Source organism: Oncorhynchus clarkii, unplaced genomic scaffold, assembly GCF_045791955.1.
Source record: "Oncorhynchus clarkii lewisi isolate Uvic-CL-2024 unplaced genomic scaffold, UVic_Ocla_1.0 unplaced_contig_2528_pilon_pilon, whole genome shotgun sequence".
Classification (NCBI taxonomy): domain Eukaryota; kingdom Metazoa; phylum Chordata; class Actinopteri; order Salmoniformes; family Salmonidae; genus Oncorhynchus; species Oncorhynchus clarkii.
Genome location: NW_027258771.1, coordinates 12,501 through 30,507, shown reverse-complemented (window position 1 = coordinate 30,507; position 18,007 = coordinate 12,501). Strand labels below are relative to the sequence as shown.

Sequence of the window (18,007 nt, the reverse complement as noted above, 5' to 3'; positions counted from 1 at the left end):
TCTCTCTCTCTCTCTCTCCTTCTCTCTCTCTGTCCTTCTCTCTCTCTCTCCTTCTCTCTCTCGTTCTCTCTCCTTCTCTCTCTCTGTCCTTCTCTCTCTCCTTCTCTCTCCTCTCTCTCTCCTTCTCTCTCCTTCTCTCTCTCCTTCTCTCTCCTTCTCTCTCTCCTTCTCTCTCCTCTCTCCTCTCTCCCTGTCCTCTCTCTCCTTCTCTCTCCTTCTCTCTCTCTCTTCTCTCCTTCTCTCTCTCTCTCTCTCTCTCTCTCTCTCCTTCTCTCTCTCCTTCTCTCCATTCAGACTTCCTTCCTTCCTCCACCACAACAGTTCCTTCTTCTCTTGTTTCTCTAATTGGATCATCTCTCTCTCATCTCTCTCTCTTTCTCTCTCCGTCCAGACTTGGTTCCTCCAGTCATCCACGGGCCTCCCAAAGTCCCCTCCTCCTCTTCCTCCACCAGTCGGACCACGACCACCCGGTCTCCTCCCTACTATACCACGGCGCGACCAATCCTCACCACCTTACCCGGTCAACGGTCCCGGACAACCACAACCGTGCGGAACCCTGCAGGTGGTGGCGTGGTCGTCCCCGGCGATAACCAGATCCCAGAGATCGTTAACCCCGGTAACGGCCATTAACGGAAATGAACTCATTCTGTTCCAATGTGTTATCGTATAATAATTGTACCTGTTTTTAACATGTACATCTCCGGTAGGTAACGGACGGTCGGTTCCAGCCATGGGTGTTCCCCCTCTGCCTCCCCAGCCCCCGGTCATACCCCCCCAGGACCACTGCTCCCCCAGGGTGACAGCTGAAGTGTCCTGGCCCAGAACCCAGCAGGGACAGATGGCCAAGCAGCCCTGTCCTGTAGGGACACTAGGTAACTACAGCCCTGTCCTGTAGGGACACTAGGTAACTACACTACTAACTACAGCCCTGTCCTCTAGCGACACTAGGTAACTACAGCCCTGTCCTGTAGGGACACTAGGTAACTACACTACTAACTACAGCCCTGTCCTGTAGGGACACTAGGTAACTACACTACTAACTACAGCCCTGTCCTCTAGCGACACTAGGTAACTACAGCCCTGTCCTGTAGGGACACTAGGTAACTACACTACTAACTACAGCCCTGTCCTGTAGGGACACTAGGTAACTACACTACTAACTACAGCCCTGTCCTCTAGCGACACTAGGTAACTACAGCCCTGTCCTGTAGGGACACTAGGTAACTACACTACTAACTACAGCCCTGTCCTGTAGGGACACTAGGTAACTACACTACTAACTACAGCTCTGTCCTGTAGGGACACTAGGTAACTAGACTACTAACTACAGCCCTGTCCTGTAGGGACACTACTAACTACAGCCCTGTCCTGTAGGGACACTAGGTAACTATAGCCCTGTCCTGTAGGGACACTAGGTAACTACACTACTAACTACAGCCCTGTCCTGTAGGGACACTACTAACTACAGCCCTGTCCTGTAGGGACACTAGGTAACTACACTACTAACTACAGCCCTGTCCTGTAGGGACACTAGGTAACTACACTACTAACTACAGCCCTGTCCTGTAGGGACACTAGGTAACTACACTACTAACTACAGCCCTGTCCTGTAGGGACACTAGGTAACTACAGCCCTGTCCTGTAGGGACACTACTAACTACAGCCCTGTCCTGTAGGGACACTACTAACTACAGCCCTGTCCTGTAGGGACACTAGGTTACTACACTACTAACTACAGCCCTGTCCTGTAGGGACACTAGGTAACTACACTACTAACTACAGCCCTGTCCTGTAGGGACACTAGGTAACTACAGCCCTGTCCTGTAGGGACACTAGGTAACTACACTACTAACTACAGCCCTGTCCTGTAGGGACACTAGGTAACTACACTACTAACTACAGCCCTGTCCTGTAGGGACACTACTAACTACAGCCCTGTCCTGTAGGGACACTAGGTTACTACACTACTAACTACAGCCCTGTCCTGTAGGGACACTAGGTAACTACACTACTAACTACAGCCCTGTCCTGTAGGGACACTAGGTAACTACAGCCCTGTCCTGTAGGGACACTAGGTAACTAGACTACTAACTACAGCCCTGTCCTGTAGGGACACTACTAACTACAGCCCTGTCCTGTAGGGACACTAGGTAACTAACTACACTACTAACTACAGCCCTGTCCTGTAGGGACACTACTAACTACAGCCCCGTCACGTATAATACATGTAGTATATCATAGTAACTACATATACAGATATACAGTAGTTACTACAGTCAGATATAATACATGTAGTATATTATAGTAATTACATCTACAGATATACAGTAGTTGCTACAGTCAGATATAATACATGTAGTATATTATAGTAATTACATCTACAGATATACAGTAGTTACTACAGTCAGATATAATACATGTAGTATATTATAGTAATTACATCTACAGATATACAGTAGTTGCTACAGTCAGATATAATACATGTAGTATATTATAGTAATTACATATACAGATATACAGTAGTTACTACAGTCAGATATAATACATGTAGTATATTATTGTAATTACATATACAGATATACAGCAGTTACTACAGTCAGATATAATACATGTAGTATATTATAGTAATTACATATACAGATATACAGTAGTTACTACAGTCAGATATAATACATATAGTATATTATAGTAATTACATATACAGATATACAGTAGTTACTACAGTCAGATATAATACATGTAGTATATTATAGTAATCTACAGATATACAGTAGTTACTACAGTCAGATATAATACATGTAGTATATTATAGTAATTACATATACAGATATACAGTAGTTACTACAGTCAGATATAATACATGTAGTATATTATAGTAATCTACAGATATACAGTAGTTACTACAGTCAGATATAATACATGTAGTATATTATAGTAATTACATATACAGATATACAGTAGTTACTACAGTCAGATATAATACATGTAGTATATTATAGTAATCTACAGATATACAGTAGTTACTACAGTCAGATATAATACATGTAGTATATTATAGTAATTACATCTACAGATATACAGTAGTTACTACAGTCAGATATAATACATGTAGTATATTATAGTAATTACATCTACAGATATACAGTAGTTGCTACAGTCAGATATAATACATGTAGTATATTATAGTAATTACATCTACAGATATACAGTAGTTACTACAGTCAGATATAATACATGTAGTATATTATAGTAATTACATCTACAGATATACAGTAGTTACTACAGTCAGATATAATACATGTAGTATATTATAGTAATTACATCTACAGATATACAGTAGTTACTACAGTCAGATATATTACATGTAGTATATTATAGTAATCTACAGATATACAGTAGTTACTACAGTCAGATATAATACATGTAGTATATCATAGTAATCTACAGATATACAGTAGTTACTACAGTCAGATATAATACATGTAGTATATCATAGTAATTACATCTACAGATATACAGTAGTTACTACAGTCAGATATAATACATGTAGTATATTATAGTAATTACATATTTTTTTATACATGTTTTGTATTTGACCTTTACTTAACTAGGCAAGTCATCTCTAACCTCTAGGCTACCTGCCTCCCCAACATCTACAGATATACAGTAGTTACTACAGACAAGCACTAGATGAGACCAGCAGAATCAAGAAGTCCTTGTAAGTCCTTGTAAAAAGGTAGTTGGGATCAGGATTAGGGTTGGGGTGTTTAAGTCCTTGTAAAAAGGTAGTTGGGATCAGGATTAGGGTTGGGGTGTTTAAATCATTGTAAACAGGTAGTTGGGATCAGGATTAGGGTTGGGGTGTTTAAATCATTGTAAACAGGTAGTTGGGATCAGGATTAGGGTTGGGGTGTTTAAATCATTGTAAACAGGTAGTTGGGATCAGGATTAGGGTTGGGGTGTTTAAATCCTTGTAAAAAGGTAGTTGGGATCAGGATTAGGGTTGGGGTGTTTAAATCCTTGTAAAAAGTTGGTTGGGATCAGGATTAGGGTTGGGGTGTTTAAATCCTTGTAAAAAAGTAGTTGGGATCAGGATTAGGGTTGTGGTGTTTAAATCCTTGTAAGAAAGTAGTTGGGATCAGGATTAAGGTTGGGGTGTTTAAATTCTTGTAAAAAAAGTAGTTGGGATCAGGATTAGGGTTGGGGTTGTCCTTGAAAATAAGGACAATTCCACACTCACTGGAAATAGTCTTTATAAATTCACATCCTTTCCAGCAGTAAATACTATTTCCACCCAGTGCAGGTTTTTCATGTTCCAGACAGCAGACAATAAGTGTTTGACTAACACTACACACACAGAGCTTCTGTTATTTAAACAATGGAACAAGTGGGTTTCTGTCTGGCTTGTCTTTTCTTTAGAACGTGGGTTGTTCTCTGTTAGAGCCTGGCTTTAAATTCTGTTAGAGCGTGGGTTGTTCTCTGTTAGAGCCTGGCTTTACATTCTGTTAGAGCGTGGATTGTTCTCTGTTAGAGCCTGGCTTTAAATTCTGTTAGAGCGTGGGTTGTTCTCTGTTAGAGCCTGGCTTTGCATTCTGTTAGAGCGTGGGTTGTTCTCTGTTAGAGCCTGGCTTTAAATTCTGTTAGAGCGTGGGTTGTTCTCTGTTAGAGCCTGGCTTTAAATTATGTTAGAGCGTGGGTTGTTCTCTGTTAGAGCCTGGCTTTACATTCTGTTAGAGCGTGGGTTGTTCTCTGTTAGAGCCTGGCTTTAAATTCTGTTAGAGCGTGGGTTGTTCTCTGTTAGAGCCTGGCTTTAAATTCTGTTAGAGCGTGGGTTGTTCTCTGTTAGAGCCTGGCTTTAAATTCTGTTAGAGCGTGGGTTGTTCTCTGTTAGAGCCTGGCTTTAAATTATGTTAGAGCGTGGGTTGTTCTCTGTTAGAGCCTGGCTTTAAATTATGTTAGAGCGTGGGTTGTTCTCTGTTAGAGCCTGGCTTTAAATTATGTTAGAGCGTGGGTTGTTCTCTGTTAGAGCCTGGCTTTACATTCTGTTAGAGCGTGGGTTGTTCTCTGTTAGAGCCTGGCTTTACATTCTGTTAGAGCGTGGGTTGTTCTCTGTTAGAGCCTGGCTTTAAATTATGTTAGAGCGTGGGTTGTTCTCTGTTAGAGCCTGGCTTTGCATTCTGTTAGAGCGTGGGTTGTTCTCTGTTAGAGCCTGGCTTTAAATTCTGTTAGAGCGTGGGTTGTTCTCTGTTAGAGCCTGGCTTTAAATTATGTTAGAGCGTGGGTTGTTCTCTGTTAGAGCCTGGCTTTACATTCTGTTAGAGCGTGGGTTGTTCTCTGTTAGAGCCTGGCTTTAAATTCTGTTAGAGCGTGGGTTATTCTCTGTTAGAGCCTGGCTTTAAATTCTGTTAGAGCGTGGGTTGTTCTCTGTTAGAGCCTGGCTTTAAATTATGTTAGAGCGTGGGTTGTTCTCTGTTAGAGCCTGGCTTTAAATTCTGTTAGAGCGTGGGTTGTTCTCTGTTAGAGCCTGGCTTTAAATTCTGTTAGAGCGTGGGTTGTTCTCTGTTAGAGCCTGGCTTTACATTCTGTTAGAGCGTGGGTTGTTCTCTGTTAGAGCGTGAGTTGTTCTCTGTTAGAGCGTGGGTTGTTCTGTTAGAGCCTGAGTTGTTCTGTTAGAGCTTGAGGTGTTCTCTGTTACAGCGTGAGTTGTTCTGTTAGAGCGTGAGTTGTTCTCTGTTAGAGCGTGATTTGTTCTGTTAGAGCGTGAGTTGTTCTGTTAGAGCGTGAGTTGTTCTGTTAGAGCGTGAGTTGTTCTGTTAGAGCGTGAGTTGTTCTGTTAGAGCGTGAGCTGTTCTCCGTTAGAGCGTGAGTTGTTCTCTGTTAGAGCGTGAGTTGTTCTCTGTTAGAGCGTGAGTTGTTCTGTTAGAGCGTGAGTTGTTCTGTTGGAGCGTGAGTTGTTCTCTGTTAGAGTGTGAGTTGTTCTGTTAGAGCGTGAGTTGTTCTGTTAGAGCGTGAGTTGTTCTGTTAGAGCGTGAGGTGTTCTGTTAGAGTGTGAGTTGTTCTCTGTTACAGCGTGAGTTGTTCTCTGTTAGAGTGTGAGTTGTTCTCTGTTAGAGCGTGAGTTGTTCTGTTAGAGTGTGAGTTGTTCTCTGTTAGAGCGTGAGTTGTTCTGTTAGAGCGTGAGTTGTTCTCTGTTAGAGCGTGAGTTGTTCTGTTAGAGCGTGAGTTCTTCTGTTAGAGCGTGAGTTGTTCTCTGTTAGAGCGTGAGTTGTTCTCTGTTAGAGCGTGAGTTGTTCTCTGTTAGAGCGTGAGTTGTTCTGTTAGAGCGTGAGTTGTTCTGTTAGAGCGTGAGTTGTTCTGTTAGAGCGTGAGTTGTTCTCTGTTAGAGCGTGAGTTCTTCTGTTAGAGCGTGAGTTGTTCTGTTAGAGCGTGAGTTGTTCTCTGTTAGAGCGTGAGTTGTTCTCTGTTAGAGCGTGCGTTGTTCTCTGTTAGAGCGTGAGTTGTTCTCTGTTAGAGCGTGAGTTGTTCTCTGTTAGAGTGTGAGTTGTTCTCTGTTAGAGCGTGAGTTGTTCTCTGTTAGAGCGTGAGTTGTTCTCTGTTAGAGCGTGAGGTGTTCTGTTAGAGCGTGAGTTGTTCTGTTAGAGCGCGAGTTGTTCTGTTAGAGCGTGAGATGTTCTCTGTTAGAGCGTGAGCTGTTCTGTTGTTCTCTGTTAGAGCGTGAGTTGTTCTCTGTTAGAGCGTGCGTTGTTCTGTTAGAGCGTGAGTTGTTCTGTTAGAGCGTGAGTTGTTCTGTTAGAGCGTGAGTTGTTCTGTTGGAGCGTGAGTTGTTCTGTTGGAGCGTGAGTTGTTCTGTTAGAGCGTGGGTTGTTCTCTGTTAGAGCCTGGCTTTAAATTATGTTAGAGCGTGGGTTGTGTTCTGTTAGAGCCTGGCTTTAAATTATGTTAGAGCGTGGGTTGTTCTCTGTTAGAGCCTGGCTTTAAATTTTATTAGAGCGTGGGTTGTTCTCTGTTAGAGCCTGGCTTTAAATTCTGTTAGAGCGTGAGTTGTTCTCTGTTAGAGCCTGGCTTTAAATTATGTTAGAGCGTGGGTTGTGTTCTGTTAGAGCCTGGCTTTAAATTATGTTAGAGCGTGGGTTGTTCTCTGTTAGAGCCTGGCTTTAAATTTTATTAGAGCGTGGGTTGTTCTCTGTTAGAGCCTGGCTTTAAATTCTGTTAGAGCGTGAGTTGTTCTCTGTTAGAGCCTGGCTTTAAATTCTGTTAGAGCGTGGGTTGTTCTCTATTAGAGCCTGGCTTTAAATTATGTTAGAGCGTGAGTTGTTCTCTGTTAGAGCCTGGCTTTACATTCTGTTAGAGCGTGGGTTGTTCTCTGTTAGAGCCTGGCTTTAAATTCTGTTAGAGCGTGGGTTGTTCTCTGTTAGAGCCTGGCTTTAAATTCTGTTAGAGCGTGGGTTGTTCTCTGTTAGAGCCTGGCTTTAAATTATGTTAGAGCGTGGGTTGTTCTCTGTTAGAGCCTGGCTTTAAATTCTGTTAGAGCGTGGGTTGTTCTCTGTTAGAGCCTGGCTTTAAATTATGTTAGAGCGTGGGTTGTTCTCTGTTAGAGCCTGGCTTTACATTCTGTTAGAGCGTGGGTTGTTCTCTGTTAGAGCCTGGCTTTACATTCTGTTAGAGCGTGGGTTGTTCTCTGTTAGAGCCTGGCTTTAAATTCTGTTAGAGCGTGGGTTGTTCTCTGTTAGAGCCTGGCTTTGCATTCTGTTAGAGCGTGGGTTGTTCTCTGTTAGAGCCTGGCTTTAAATTCTGTTAGAGCGTGGGTTGTTCTCTGTTAGAGCCTGGCTTTAAATTATGTTAGAGCGTGGGTTGTTCTCTGTTAGAGCCTGGCTTTAAATTCTGTTAGAGCGTGGGTTGTTCTCTGTTAGAGCCTGGCTTTAAATTCTGTTAGAGCGTGGGTTGTTCTCTGTTAGAGCCTGGCTTTAAATTATGTTAGAGCGTGGGTTGTTCTCTGTTAGAGCCTGGCTTTAAATTCTGTTAGAGCGTGGGTTGTTCTCTGTTAGAGCCTGGCTTTAAATTCTGTTAGAGCGTGGGTTGTTCTCTGTTAGAGCCTGGCTTTACATTCTGTTAGAGCGTGGGTTGTTCTCTGTTAGAGCGTGAGTTGTTCTCTGTTAGAGCGTGAGTTGTTCTCTGTTAGAGCGTGGGTTGTTCTGTTAGAGCCTGAGTTGTTCTGTTAGAGCTTGAGGTGTTCTCTGTTACAGCGTGAGTTGTTCTGTTAGAGCGTGAGTTGTTCTCTGTTAGAGCGTGAGTTGTTCTGTTAGAGCGTGAGTTGTTCTGTTAGAGCGTGATTTGTTCTGTTAGAGCGTGAGTTGTTCTGTTAGAGCGTGAGCTGTTCTCCGTTAGAGCGTGAGTTGTTCTCTGTTAGAGCGTGAGTTGTTCTCTGTTAGAGCGTGAGTTGTTCTGTTAGAGCGTGAGTTGTTCTGTTGGAGCGTGAGTTGTTCTCTGTTAGAGTGTGAGTTGTTCTGTTAGAGCGTGAGTTGTTCTGTTAGAGCTTGAGTTGTTCTGTTAGAGCGTGAGGTGTTCTGTTAGAGTGTGAGTTGTTCTCTGTTACAGCGTGAGTTGTTCTCTGTTAGAGTGTGAGTTGTTCTCTGTTAGAGCGTGAGTTGTTCTGTTAGAGTGTGAGTTGTTCTCTGTTAGAGCGTGAGTTGTTCTGTTAGAGCGTGAGTTGTTCTCTGTTAGAGCGTGAGTTGTTCTGTTAGAGCGTGAGTTCTTCTGTTAGAGCGTGAGTTGTTCTCTGTTAGAGCGTGAGTTGTTCTCTGTTAGAGCGTGAGTTGTTCTCTGTTAGAGCGTGAGTTGTTCTGTTAGAGCGTGAGTTGTTCTGTTAGAGCGTGAGTTGTTCTGTTAGAGCGTGAGTTGTTCTCTGTTAGAGCGTGAGTTCTTCTGTTAGAGCGTGGGTTGTTCTGTTAGAGCCTGAGTTGTTCTGTTAGAGCTTGAGGTGTTCTCTGTTACAGCGTGAGTTGTTCTGTTAGAGCGTGAGTTGTTCTCTGTTAGAGCGTGAGTTGTTCTGTTAGAGCGTGAGTTGTTCTGTTAGAGCGTGATTTGTTCTGTTAGAGCGTGAGTTGTTCTGTTAGAGCGTGAGTTGTTCTGTTAGAGCGTGAGCTGTTCTCCGTTAGAGCGTGAGTTGTTCTCTGTTAGAGCGTGAGTTGTTCTCTGTTAGAGCGTGAGTTGTTCTGTTAGAGCGTGAGTTGTTCTGTTGGAGCGTGAGTTGTTCTCTGTTAGAGTGTGAGTTGTTCTGTTAGAGCGTGAGTTGTTCTGTTAGAGCTTGAGTTGTTCTGTTAGAGCGTGAGGTGTTCTGTTAGAGTGTGAGTTGTTCTCTGTTACAGCGTGAGTTGTTCTCTGTTAGAGTGTGAGTTGTTCTCTGTTAGAGCGTGAGTTGTTCTGTTAGAGTGTGAGTTGTTCTCTGTTAGAGCGTGAGTTGTTCTGTTAGAGCGTGAGTTGTTCTCTGTTAGAGCGTGAGTTGTTCTGTTAGAGCGTGAGTTCTTCTGTTAGAGCGTGAGTTGTTCTCTGTTAGAGCGTGAGTTGTTCTCTGTTAGAGCGTGAGTTGTTCTCTGTTAGAGCGTGAGTTGTTCTGTTAGAGCGTGAGTTGTTCTGTTAGAGCGTGAGTTGTTCTGTTAGAGCGTGAGTTGTTCTCTGTTAGAGCGTGAGTTCTTCTGTTAGAGCGTGAGTTGTTCTGTTAGAGCGTGAGTTGTTCTCTGTTAGAGCGTGAGTTGTTCTCTGTTAGAGCGTGCGTTGTTCTCTGTTAGAGCGTGAGTTGTTCTCTGTTAGAGCGTGAGTTGTTCTCTGTTAGAGTGTGAGTTGTTCTCTGTTAGAGCGTGAGTTGTTCTTCTGTTAGAGCGTGAGTTGTTCTGTTTGAGCGCGAGTTGTTCTGTTAGAGCGTGAGATGTTCTCTGTTAGAGCGTGAGTTGTTCTTCTGTTAGAGCGTGAGTTGTTCTGTTAGAGCGTGAGTTGTTCTCTGTTAGAGCGTGAGTTGTTCTCTGTTAGAGCGTGAGTTGTTCTCTGTTAGAGCGTGAGTTGTTCTCTGTTAGAGCGTGAGGTGTTCTGTTAGAGCGTGAGTTGTTCTGTTAGAGCGCGAGTTGTTCTGTTAGAGCGTGAGATGTTCTCTGTTAGAGCGTGAGCTGTTCTGTTGTTCTCTGTTAGAGCGTGAGTTGTTCTCTGTTAGAGCGTGCGTTGTTCTGTTAGAGCGTGAGTTGTTCTGTTAGAGCGTGAGTTGTTCTGTTAGAGCGTGAGTTGTTCTGTTGGAGCGTGAGTTGTTCTGTTAGAGCGTGAGTTGTTCTCTGTTAGAGCCTGGCTTTAAATTATGTTAGAGCGTGGGTTGTTCTCTGTTAGAGCCTGGCTTTAAATTATGTTAGAGCGTGGGTTGTTCTCTGTTAGAGCCTGGCTTTAAATTATATTAGAGCGTGGGTTGTTCTCTGTTAGAGCCTGGCTTTAAATTCTGTTAGAGCGTGAGTTGTTCTCTGTTAGAGCCTGGCTTTAAATTCTGTTAGAGCGTGGGTTGTTCTCTATTAGAGCCTGGCTTTAAATTATGTTAGAGCGTGAGTTGTTCTCTGTTAGAGCCTGGCTTTACATTCTGTTAGAGCGTGGGTTGTTCTCTGTTAGAGCCTGGCTTTAAATTCTGTTAGAGCGTGGGTTGTTCTCTGTTAGAGCCTGGCTTTAAATTCTGTTAGAGCGTGGGTTGTTCTCTGTTAGAGCCTGGCTTTAAATTATGTTAGAGCGTGGGTTGTTCTCTGTTAGAGCCTGGCTTTAAATTCTGTTAGAGCGTGGGTTGTTCTCTGTTAGAGCCTGGCTTTAAATTATGTTAGAGCGTGGGTTGTTCTCTGTTAGAGCCTGGCTTTACATTCTGTTAGAGCGTGGGTTGTTCTCTGTTAGAGCCTGGCTTTACATTCTGTTAGAGCGTGGGTTGTTCTCTGTTAGAGCCTGGCTTTACATTCTGTTAGAGCGTGGGTTGTTCTCTGTTAGAGCCTGGCTTTAAATTCTGTTAGAGCGTGGGTTGTTCTCTGTTAGAGCCTGGCTTTGCATTCTGTTAGAGCGTGGGTTGTTCTCTGTTAGAGCCTGGCTTTAAATTCTGTTAGAGCGTGGGTTGTTCTCTGTTAGAGCCTGGCTTTAAATTATGTTAGAGCGTGGGTTGTTCTCTGTTAGAGCCTGGCTTTACATTCTGTTAGAGCGTGGGTTGTTCTCTGTTAGAGCCTGGCTTTAAATTCTGTTAGAGCGTGGGTTGTTCTCTGTTAGAGCCTGGCTTTAAATTCTGTTAGAGCGTGGGTTGTTCTCTGTTAGAGCCTGGCTTTAAATTCTGTTAGAGCGTGGGTTGTTCTCTGTTAGAGCCTGGCTTTAAATTCTGTTAGAGCGTGGGTTTTTCTCTGTTAGAGCCTGGCTTTAAATTATGTTAGAGCGTGGGTTGTTCTCTGTTAGAGCCTGGCTTTACATTCTGTTAGAGCGTGGGTTGTTCTCTGTTAGAGCCTGGCTTTACATTCTGTTAGAGCGTGGGTTGTTCTCTGTTAGAGCCTGGCTTTAAATTCTGTTAGAGCGTGGGTTGTTCTCTGTTAGAGCCTGGCTTTGCATTCTGTTAGAGCGTGGGTTGTTCTCTGTTAGAGCCTGGCTTTAAATTCTGTTAGAGCGTGGGTTGTTCTCTGTTAGAGCCTGGCTTTAAATTATGTTAGAGCGTGGGTTGTTCTCTGTTAGAGCCTGGCTTTACATTCTGTTAGAGCGTGGGTTGTTCTCTGTTAGAGCCTGGCTTTAAATTCTGTTAGAGCGTGGGTTGTTCTCTGTTAGAGCCTGGCTTTAAATTCTGTTAGAGCGTGGGTTGTTCTCTGTTAGAGCCTGGCTTTAAATTATGTTAGAGCGTGGGTTGTTCTCTGTTAGAGCCTGGCTTTAAATTCTGTTAGAGCGTGGGTTGTTCTCTGTTAGAGCCTGGCTTTAAATTCTGTTAGAGCGTGGGTTGTTCTCTGTTAGAGCCTGGCTTTAAATTATGTTAGAGCGTGGGTTGTTCTCTGTTAGAGCCTGGCTTTAAATTCTGTTAGAGCGTGGGTTGTTCTCTGTTAGAGCCTGGCTTTACATTCTGTTAGAGCGTGGGTTGTTCTCTGTTAGAGCGTGAGTTGTTCTCTGTTAGAGCGTGAGTTGTTCTCTGTTAGAGCGTGGGTTGTTCTGTTAGAGCGTGAGTTGTTCTGTTAGAGCGTGAGTTGTTCTGTTAGAGCGTGAGTTGTTCTGTTAGAGCGTGAGTTGTTCTCTGTTAGAGCGTGAGTTGTTCTCTGTTAGAGCGTGAGTTGTTCTGTTAGAGCGTGAGTTGTTCTGTTAGAGCGTGAGTTGTTCTGTTAGAGCGTGAGTTGTTCTGTTAGAGCGTGAGTTGTTCTGTTAGAGCGTGAGTTGTTCTGTTAGAGCGTGAGTTGTTCTGTTAGAGCGTGAGTTGTTCTGTTAGAGCGTGGGTTGTTCTCTGTTAGAGCCTGGCTTTACATTCTGTTAGAGCGTGGGTTGTTCTCTGTTAGAGCGTGAGTTGTTCTCTGTTAGAGCGTGAGTTGTTCTCTGTTAGAGCGTGGGTTGTTCTGTTAGAGCGTGAGTTGTTCTGTTAGAGCGTGAGTTGTTCTGTTAGAGCGTGAGTTGTTCTGTTAGAGCGTGAGTTGTTCTCTGTTAGAGCGTGAGTTGTTCTCTGTTAGAGCGTGAGTTGTTCTGTTAGAGCGTGAGTTGTTCTGTTAGAGCGTGAGTTGTTCTGTTAGAGCGTGAGTTGTTCTGTTAGAGCGTGAGTTGTTCTGTTAGAGCGTGAGTTGTTCTGTTAGAGCGTGGGTTGTTCTCTGTTAGAGCCTGGCTTTAAATTCTGTTAGAGCGTGGGTTGTTCTCTGTTAGAGCCTGGCTTTGCATTCTGTTAGAGCGTGGGTTGTTCTCTGTTAGAGCCTGGCTTTAAATTCTGTTAGAGCGTGGGTTGTTCTCTGTTAGAGCCTGGCTTTAAATTATGTTAGAGCGTGGGTTGTTCTCTGTTAGAGCCTGGCTTTACATTCTGTTAGAGCGTGGGTTGTTCTCTGTTAGAGCCTGGCTTTAAATTCTGTTAGAGCGTGGGTTGTTCTCTGTTAGAGCCTGGCTTTAAATTCTGTTAGAGCGTGGGTTGTTCTCTGTTAGAGCCTGGCTTTAAATTATGTTAGAGCGTGGGTTGTTCTCTGTTAGAGCCTGGCTTTAAATTCTGTTAGAGCGTGGGTTGTTCTCTGTTAGAGCCTGGCTTTAAATTCTGTTAGAGCGTGGGTTGTTCTCTGTTAGAGCCTGGCTTTAAATTATGTTAGAGCGTGGGTTGTTCTCTGTTAGAGCCTGGCTTTAAATTCTGTTAGAGCGTGGGTTGTTCTCTGTTAGAGCCTGGCTTTACATTCTGTTAGAGCGTGGGTTGTTCTCTGTTAGAGCGTGAGTTGTTCTCTGTTAGAGCGTGAGTTGTTCTCTGTTAGAGCGTGGGTTGTTCTGTTAGAGCGTGAGTTGTTCTGTTAGAGCGTGAGTTGTTCTGTTAGAGCGTGAGTTGTTCTGTTAGAGCGTGAGTTGTTCTCTGTTAGAGCGTGAGTTGTTCTCTGTTAGAGCGTGAGTTGTTCTGTTAGAGCGTGAGTTGTTCTGTTAGAGCGTGAGTTGTTCTGTTAGAGCGTGAGTTGTTCTGTTAGAGCGTGAGTTGTTCTGTTAGAGCGTGAGTTGTTCTGTTAGAGCGTGAGTTGTTCTCTGTTAGAGCGTGAGTTGTTCTCTGTTAGAGCGTGAGTTGTTCTCTGTTAGAGCGTGAGTTGTTCTGTTAGAGCGTGAGTTGTTCTGTTAGAGCGTGAGTTGTTCTGTTAGAGCGTGAGTTGTTCTGTTAGAGCGTGAGTTGTTCTGTTAGAGCGTGAGTTGTTCTGTTAGAGCGTGAGTTGTTCTCTGTTAGAGTGTGATTTGTTCTGTTAGAGCGTGAGTTGTTCTGTTAGAGCGTGAGTTGTTCTGTTAGAGCGTGAGGTGTTCTGTTAGAGTGTGAGTTGTTCTCTGTTACAGCGTGAGTTGTTCTCTGTTAGAGTGTGAGTTGTTCTCTGTTAGAGCGTGAGTTGTTCTGTTAGAGTGTGAGTTGTTCTCTGTTAGAGCGTGAGTTGTTCTCTGTTAGAGCGTGAGTTGTTCTGTTAGAGCGTGAGTTGTTCTGTTAGAGCGTGAGTTGTTCTCTGTTAGAGCGTGAGTTGTTCTGTTAGAGCGTGAGTTCTTCTGTTAGAGCGTGAGTTGTTCTGTTAGAGCGTGAGTTGTTCTGTTAGAGCGTGAGTTCTTCTGTTAGAGCGTGAGTTGTTCTCTGTTAGAGCGTGAGTTGTTCTCTGTTAGAGCGTGAGTTGTTCTGTTAGAGCGTGAGTTGTTCTGTTAGAGCGTGAGTTGTTCTCTGTTAGAGCGTGAGTTGTTCTCTGTTAGAGCGTGAGTTGTTCTGTTAGAGCGTGAGTTGTTCTCTGTTAGAGTGTGAGTTGTTCTCTGTTAGAGTGTGAGTTGTTCTCTGTTAGAGTGTGAGTTGTTCTCTGTTAGAGCGTGAGTTGTTCTCTGTTAGAGCGTGAGTTGTTCTGTTAGAGCGTGAGTTGTTCTGTTAGAGCGTGAGTTGTTCTCTGTTAGAGCGTGAGTTGTTCTGTTAGAGCGTGAGTTCTTCTGTTAGAGCGTGAGTTCTTCTGTTAGAGCGTGAGTTGTTCTGTTAGAGCGTGAGTTCTTCTGTTAGAGCGTGAGTTGTTCTCTGTTAGAGCGTGAGTTGTTCTCTGTTAGAGCGTGAGTTGTTCTGTTAGAGCGTGAGTTGTTCTGTTAGAGCGTGAGTTGTTCTCTGTTAGAGCGTGAGTTGTTCTGTTAGAGCGTGAGTTGTTCTCTGTTAGAGCGTGAGGTGTTCTGTTAGAGCGTGAGTTGTTCTGTTAGAGCGTGAGTTGTTCTGTTAGAGCGTGAGTTGTTCTCTGTTAGAGTGTGAGTTGTTCTCTGTTAGAGCGTGAGTTGTTCTTCTGTTAGAGCGTGAGTTGTTCTGTTAGAGCGCGAGTTGTTCTGTTAGAGTTTGAGTTGTTCTGTTAGAGCGCGAGTTGTTCTGTTAGAGCGTGAGATGTTCTCTGTTAGAGCGTGAGTTGTTCTGTTAGAGCGTGAGTTGTTCTGTTAGAGCGTGAGTTCTTCTGTTAGAGCGTGAGTTGTTCTCTGTTAGAGCGTGAGTTGTTCTCTGTTAGAGCGTGCGTTGTTCTGTTAGAGCGTGCGTTGTTCTGTTAGAGCGTGAGTTGTTCTGTTAGAGCGTGAGTTGTTCTGTTAGAGCGTGAGTTGTTCTGTTGGAGCGTGAGTTGTTCTGTTAGAGCGTGAGTTGTTCTCTGTTAGAGCGTGAGTGGTGTGATAACGTATAATATGAAACATGAACATCATATATAGGTCATGTTAACACTGTAACAACGTTCATTTCATGTGCCATGACAGGCATACATGCATATACAGCATACAATACATCTCATTATGAGAAACACACACACACACACACACACAAACACACACACACACACACTCACAAACACAAATGTGTAGGGACGTGTGTTAGATTCAGATCAGCAGTTCTTTAACCCCCCATAATGTCCGTCTCTGTCCTCTCCAGTACTAAGGTTGGTAAGTAGAGTATGATCCTACTGCTCAGACTCATGAATGTGAAACACTGTCCTTTGTCTGGTTAATTATCACACACACACACACACACACACACACACACACACACACACACACACACACACATACACACCACACACACACACACACACACACACACGTGCCACAAACCCCTGGCTCCTCCGTACTTCCTGCCTCCCTGCCCACTCTCTGAATGTCAACGCTGTCTTACTGTGTTTGCTAAGCGTGTTGTCTTGGTGTTTGTGTGTCTTCCAGGCGTAGCTACATACGTGTGTGTTGCTCAGCAGGGCTACTGGGATCCCCAAGGCCCCGACATCAGCAACTGCACGTCTCCCTGGGTCAACCACATCATGCAGAAAGTGAGTATGACTGCTGGCGGCGGCCATTGCGGCTACGCGGCTCTCCCATTGAAACACATTCTAGGGCGTCCATTACGGATCTGGACCCAGGGGCAGTTTGTTCTCTCAGTTTCTCACGCATGGAGACACATTGGGGAAGATACTGGGGAAGATCTAGACTGTGCCCCAAAATGGCACTTAACAGGGTTCCATTTGCGAACCCTGCCACCACTGTAGACGAGACAGGGTTGGTTCAGAGACTTCCTGTACTATTTTGGCTGTTTGATGAGGTCAGTTCCCGGTTATATGACGTTAAAGACGATAGCTGTGTGATGAGGTCAGTTAAAGATGATAGCTGTGTGATAAGCTCAGTTAAAGACGATAGCTGTGTGATAAGCTCAGTTCCTGGTTATATGATGTTAAAGACGACAGCTGTGTGATGAGGTCAGTTCCTGGTTATATGATGTTAAAGACGATAGCTGTGTGATAAGCTCAGTTCCTGGTTATATGATGTTAAAGACGACAGCTGTGTGATGAGGTCAGTTCCTGGTTATATGATGTTAAAGACGATAGCTGTGTGATAAGCTCAGTTCCTGGTTATATGATGTTAAAGACGATAGCTGTGTGATAAGCTCAGTTCCTGGTTATATGATGTTAAAGACGACAGCTGTGTGATGAGGTCAGTTCCTGGTAATATGATATTAAAGACGATAGCTGTGTGATAAGCTCAGTTCCTGGTTATATGATGTTAAAGACGATAGCTGTGTGATAAGCTCAGTTCCTGGTTATATGATGTTAAAGATGATAGCTGTGTGATGAGGTCAGTTCCTGGTTATATGATGTTAAAGACGATAGCTGTGTGATAAGCTCAGTTCCTGGTTATATGATGTTAAAGATGATAGCTGTGTGATGAGGTCAGTTCCTGGTTATATGATGTTAAAGACGACAGCTGTGTGATGAGCTCAGTTCCTGGTTATATGATGTTAAAGACGATAGCTGTGTGATGAGCTCAGTTCCTGGTTATATGATGTTAAAGATGATAGCTGTGTGATGAGCTCAGTTCCTGGTTATATGATGTTAAAGATGATAGCTGTGTGATGAGGTCAGTTCCTGGTTATATGATGTTAAAGACGACAGCTGTGTGATGAGCTCAGTTCCTGGTTATATGATGTTAAAGACGATAGAGAGTAAAGATGTACGGTGTAGGACTGAGGAGACTTTAGCTCATTTATACATTCTGGTTAGTATCAGCATCATCGTCATTATAGGAGTCGTGAATATCATGACAAAGACAAGAAATATTGAAGACATTTGTTTCATTCTGAGTTTATCTGCAGTTGTTTTAATCACCATCAGTTGTTTTAATCACTATCAGTTGTTTTAATCACTATCAGTTGTTTTAATCACTATCATTACTATCAGTTGTTTTAATCACTATCAGTTGTTTAATGACTATCAGTTGTTTTAATCACTATCAGTTGTTTAATCACTATCAGTTGTTTAATGACTATCAGTTGTTTTAATCACTATCAGTTGTTTAATGACTATCAGTTGTTTAATCACTATCATCACTATCAGTTGTTTTAATCACTATCATTACTATCAGTTGTTTTAATCACTATCAGTTGTTTTAATCACTATCAGTTGTTTTAATCACTATCATTACTATCAGTTGTTTTAATCACGATCAGTTGTTTAATCACTGTCATTACTATTGTTGTTGTTTGACCTATCTGTTCTATCTTCATCCTCCTCCTCCTCCTCTAGTTGCGTAGCGGCGAGACGGCAGCCGTGGTTGCCAGGGAGCTGGCCGAGCAGACTAAAGGGTTGTTGCGTCCCGGTGACGTCCCCTCTACGGTGAGGGCCATGGCCCAGCTGGTTGACCTGCTGGATGTTCAGCTCAGAAACCTGACCCCCGGGGGCAAGGACAGCGCCGCCCGCAGCCTCAACAAGGTACTGCAGGGGGGAAAAATACTCTCGTTAAGTTCATTTCGATATTGAAGGGATCGGTCACACAAACTGTAGTTCACACATGGATTGCTGTCTGA

At 43.5% G+C, this 18,007-nt stretch overlaps 1 protein-coding gene across 1 annotated transcript in view; it reads left to right on the top strand.

The window, feature by feature from the left end:
* Window positions 1–391: 391 nt before the first annotated feature.
* The window catches only part of LOC139398522 (adhesion G protein-coupled receptor L3-like), a gene marked incomplete at both ends in the record, with an annotated part of 21,572 nt that continues 3,956 nt past the window's right edge, over window positions 392–18,007 (top strand). The window contains 4 exons of the mRNA XM_071144469.1: window positions 392–616; window positions 708–872; window positions 15,877–15,980; window positions 17,727–17,912. Of these exons, the coding sequence (XP_071000570.1) occupies window positions 392–616; window positions 708–872; window positions 15,877–15,980; window positions 17,727–17,912 (680 nt within the window). The remainder of the gene's footprint in view (window positions 617–707; window positions 873–15,876; window positions 15,981–17,726; window positions 17,913–18,007) is intronic.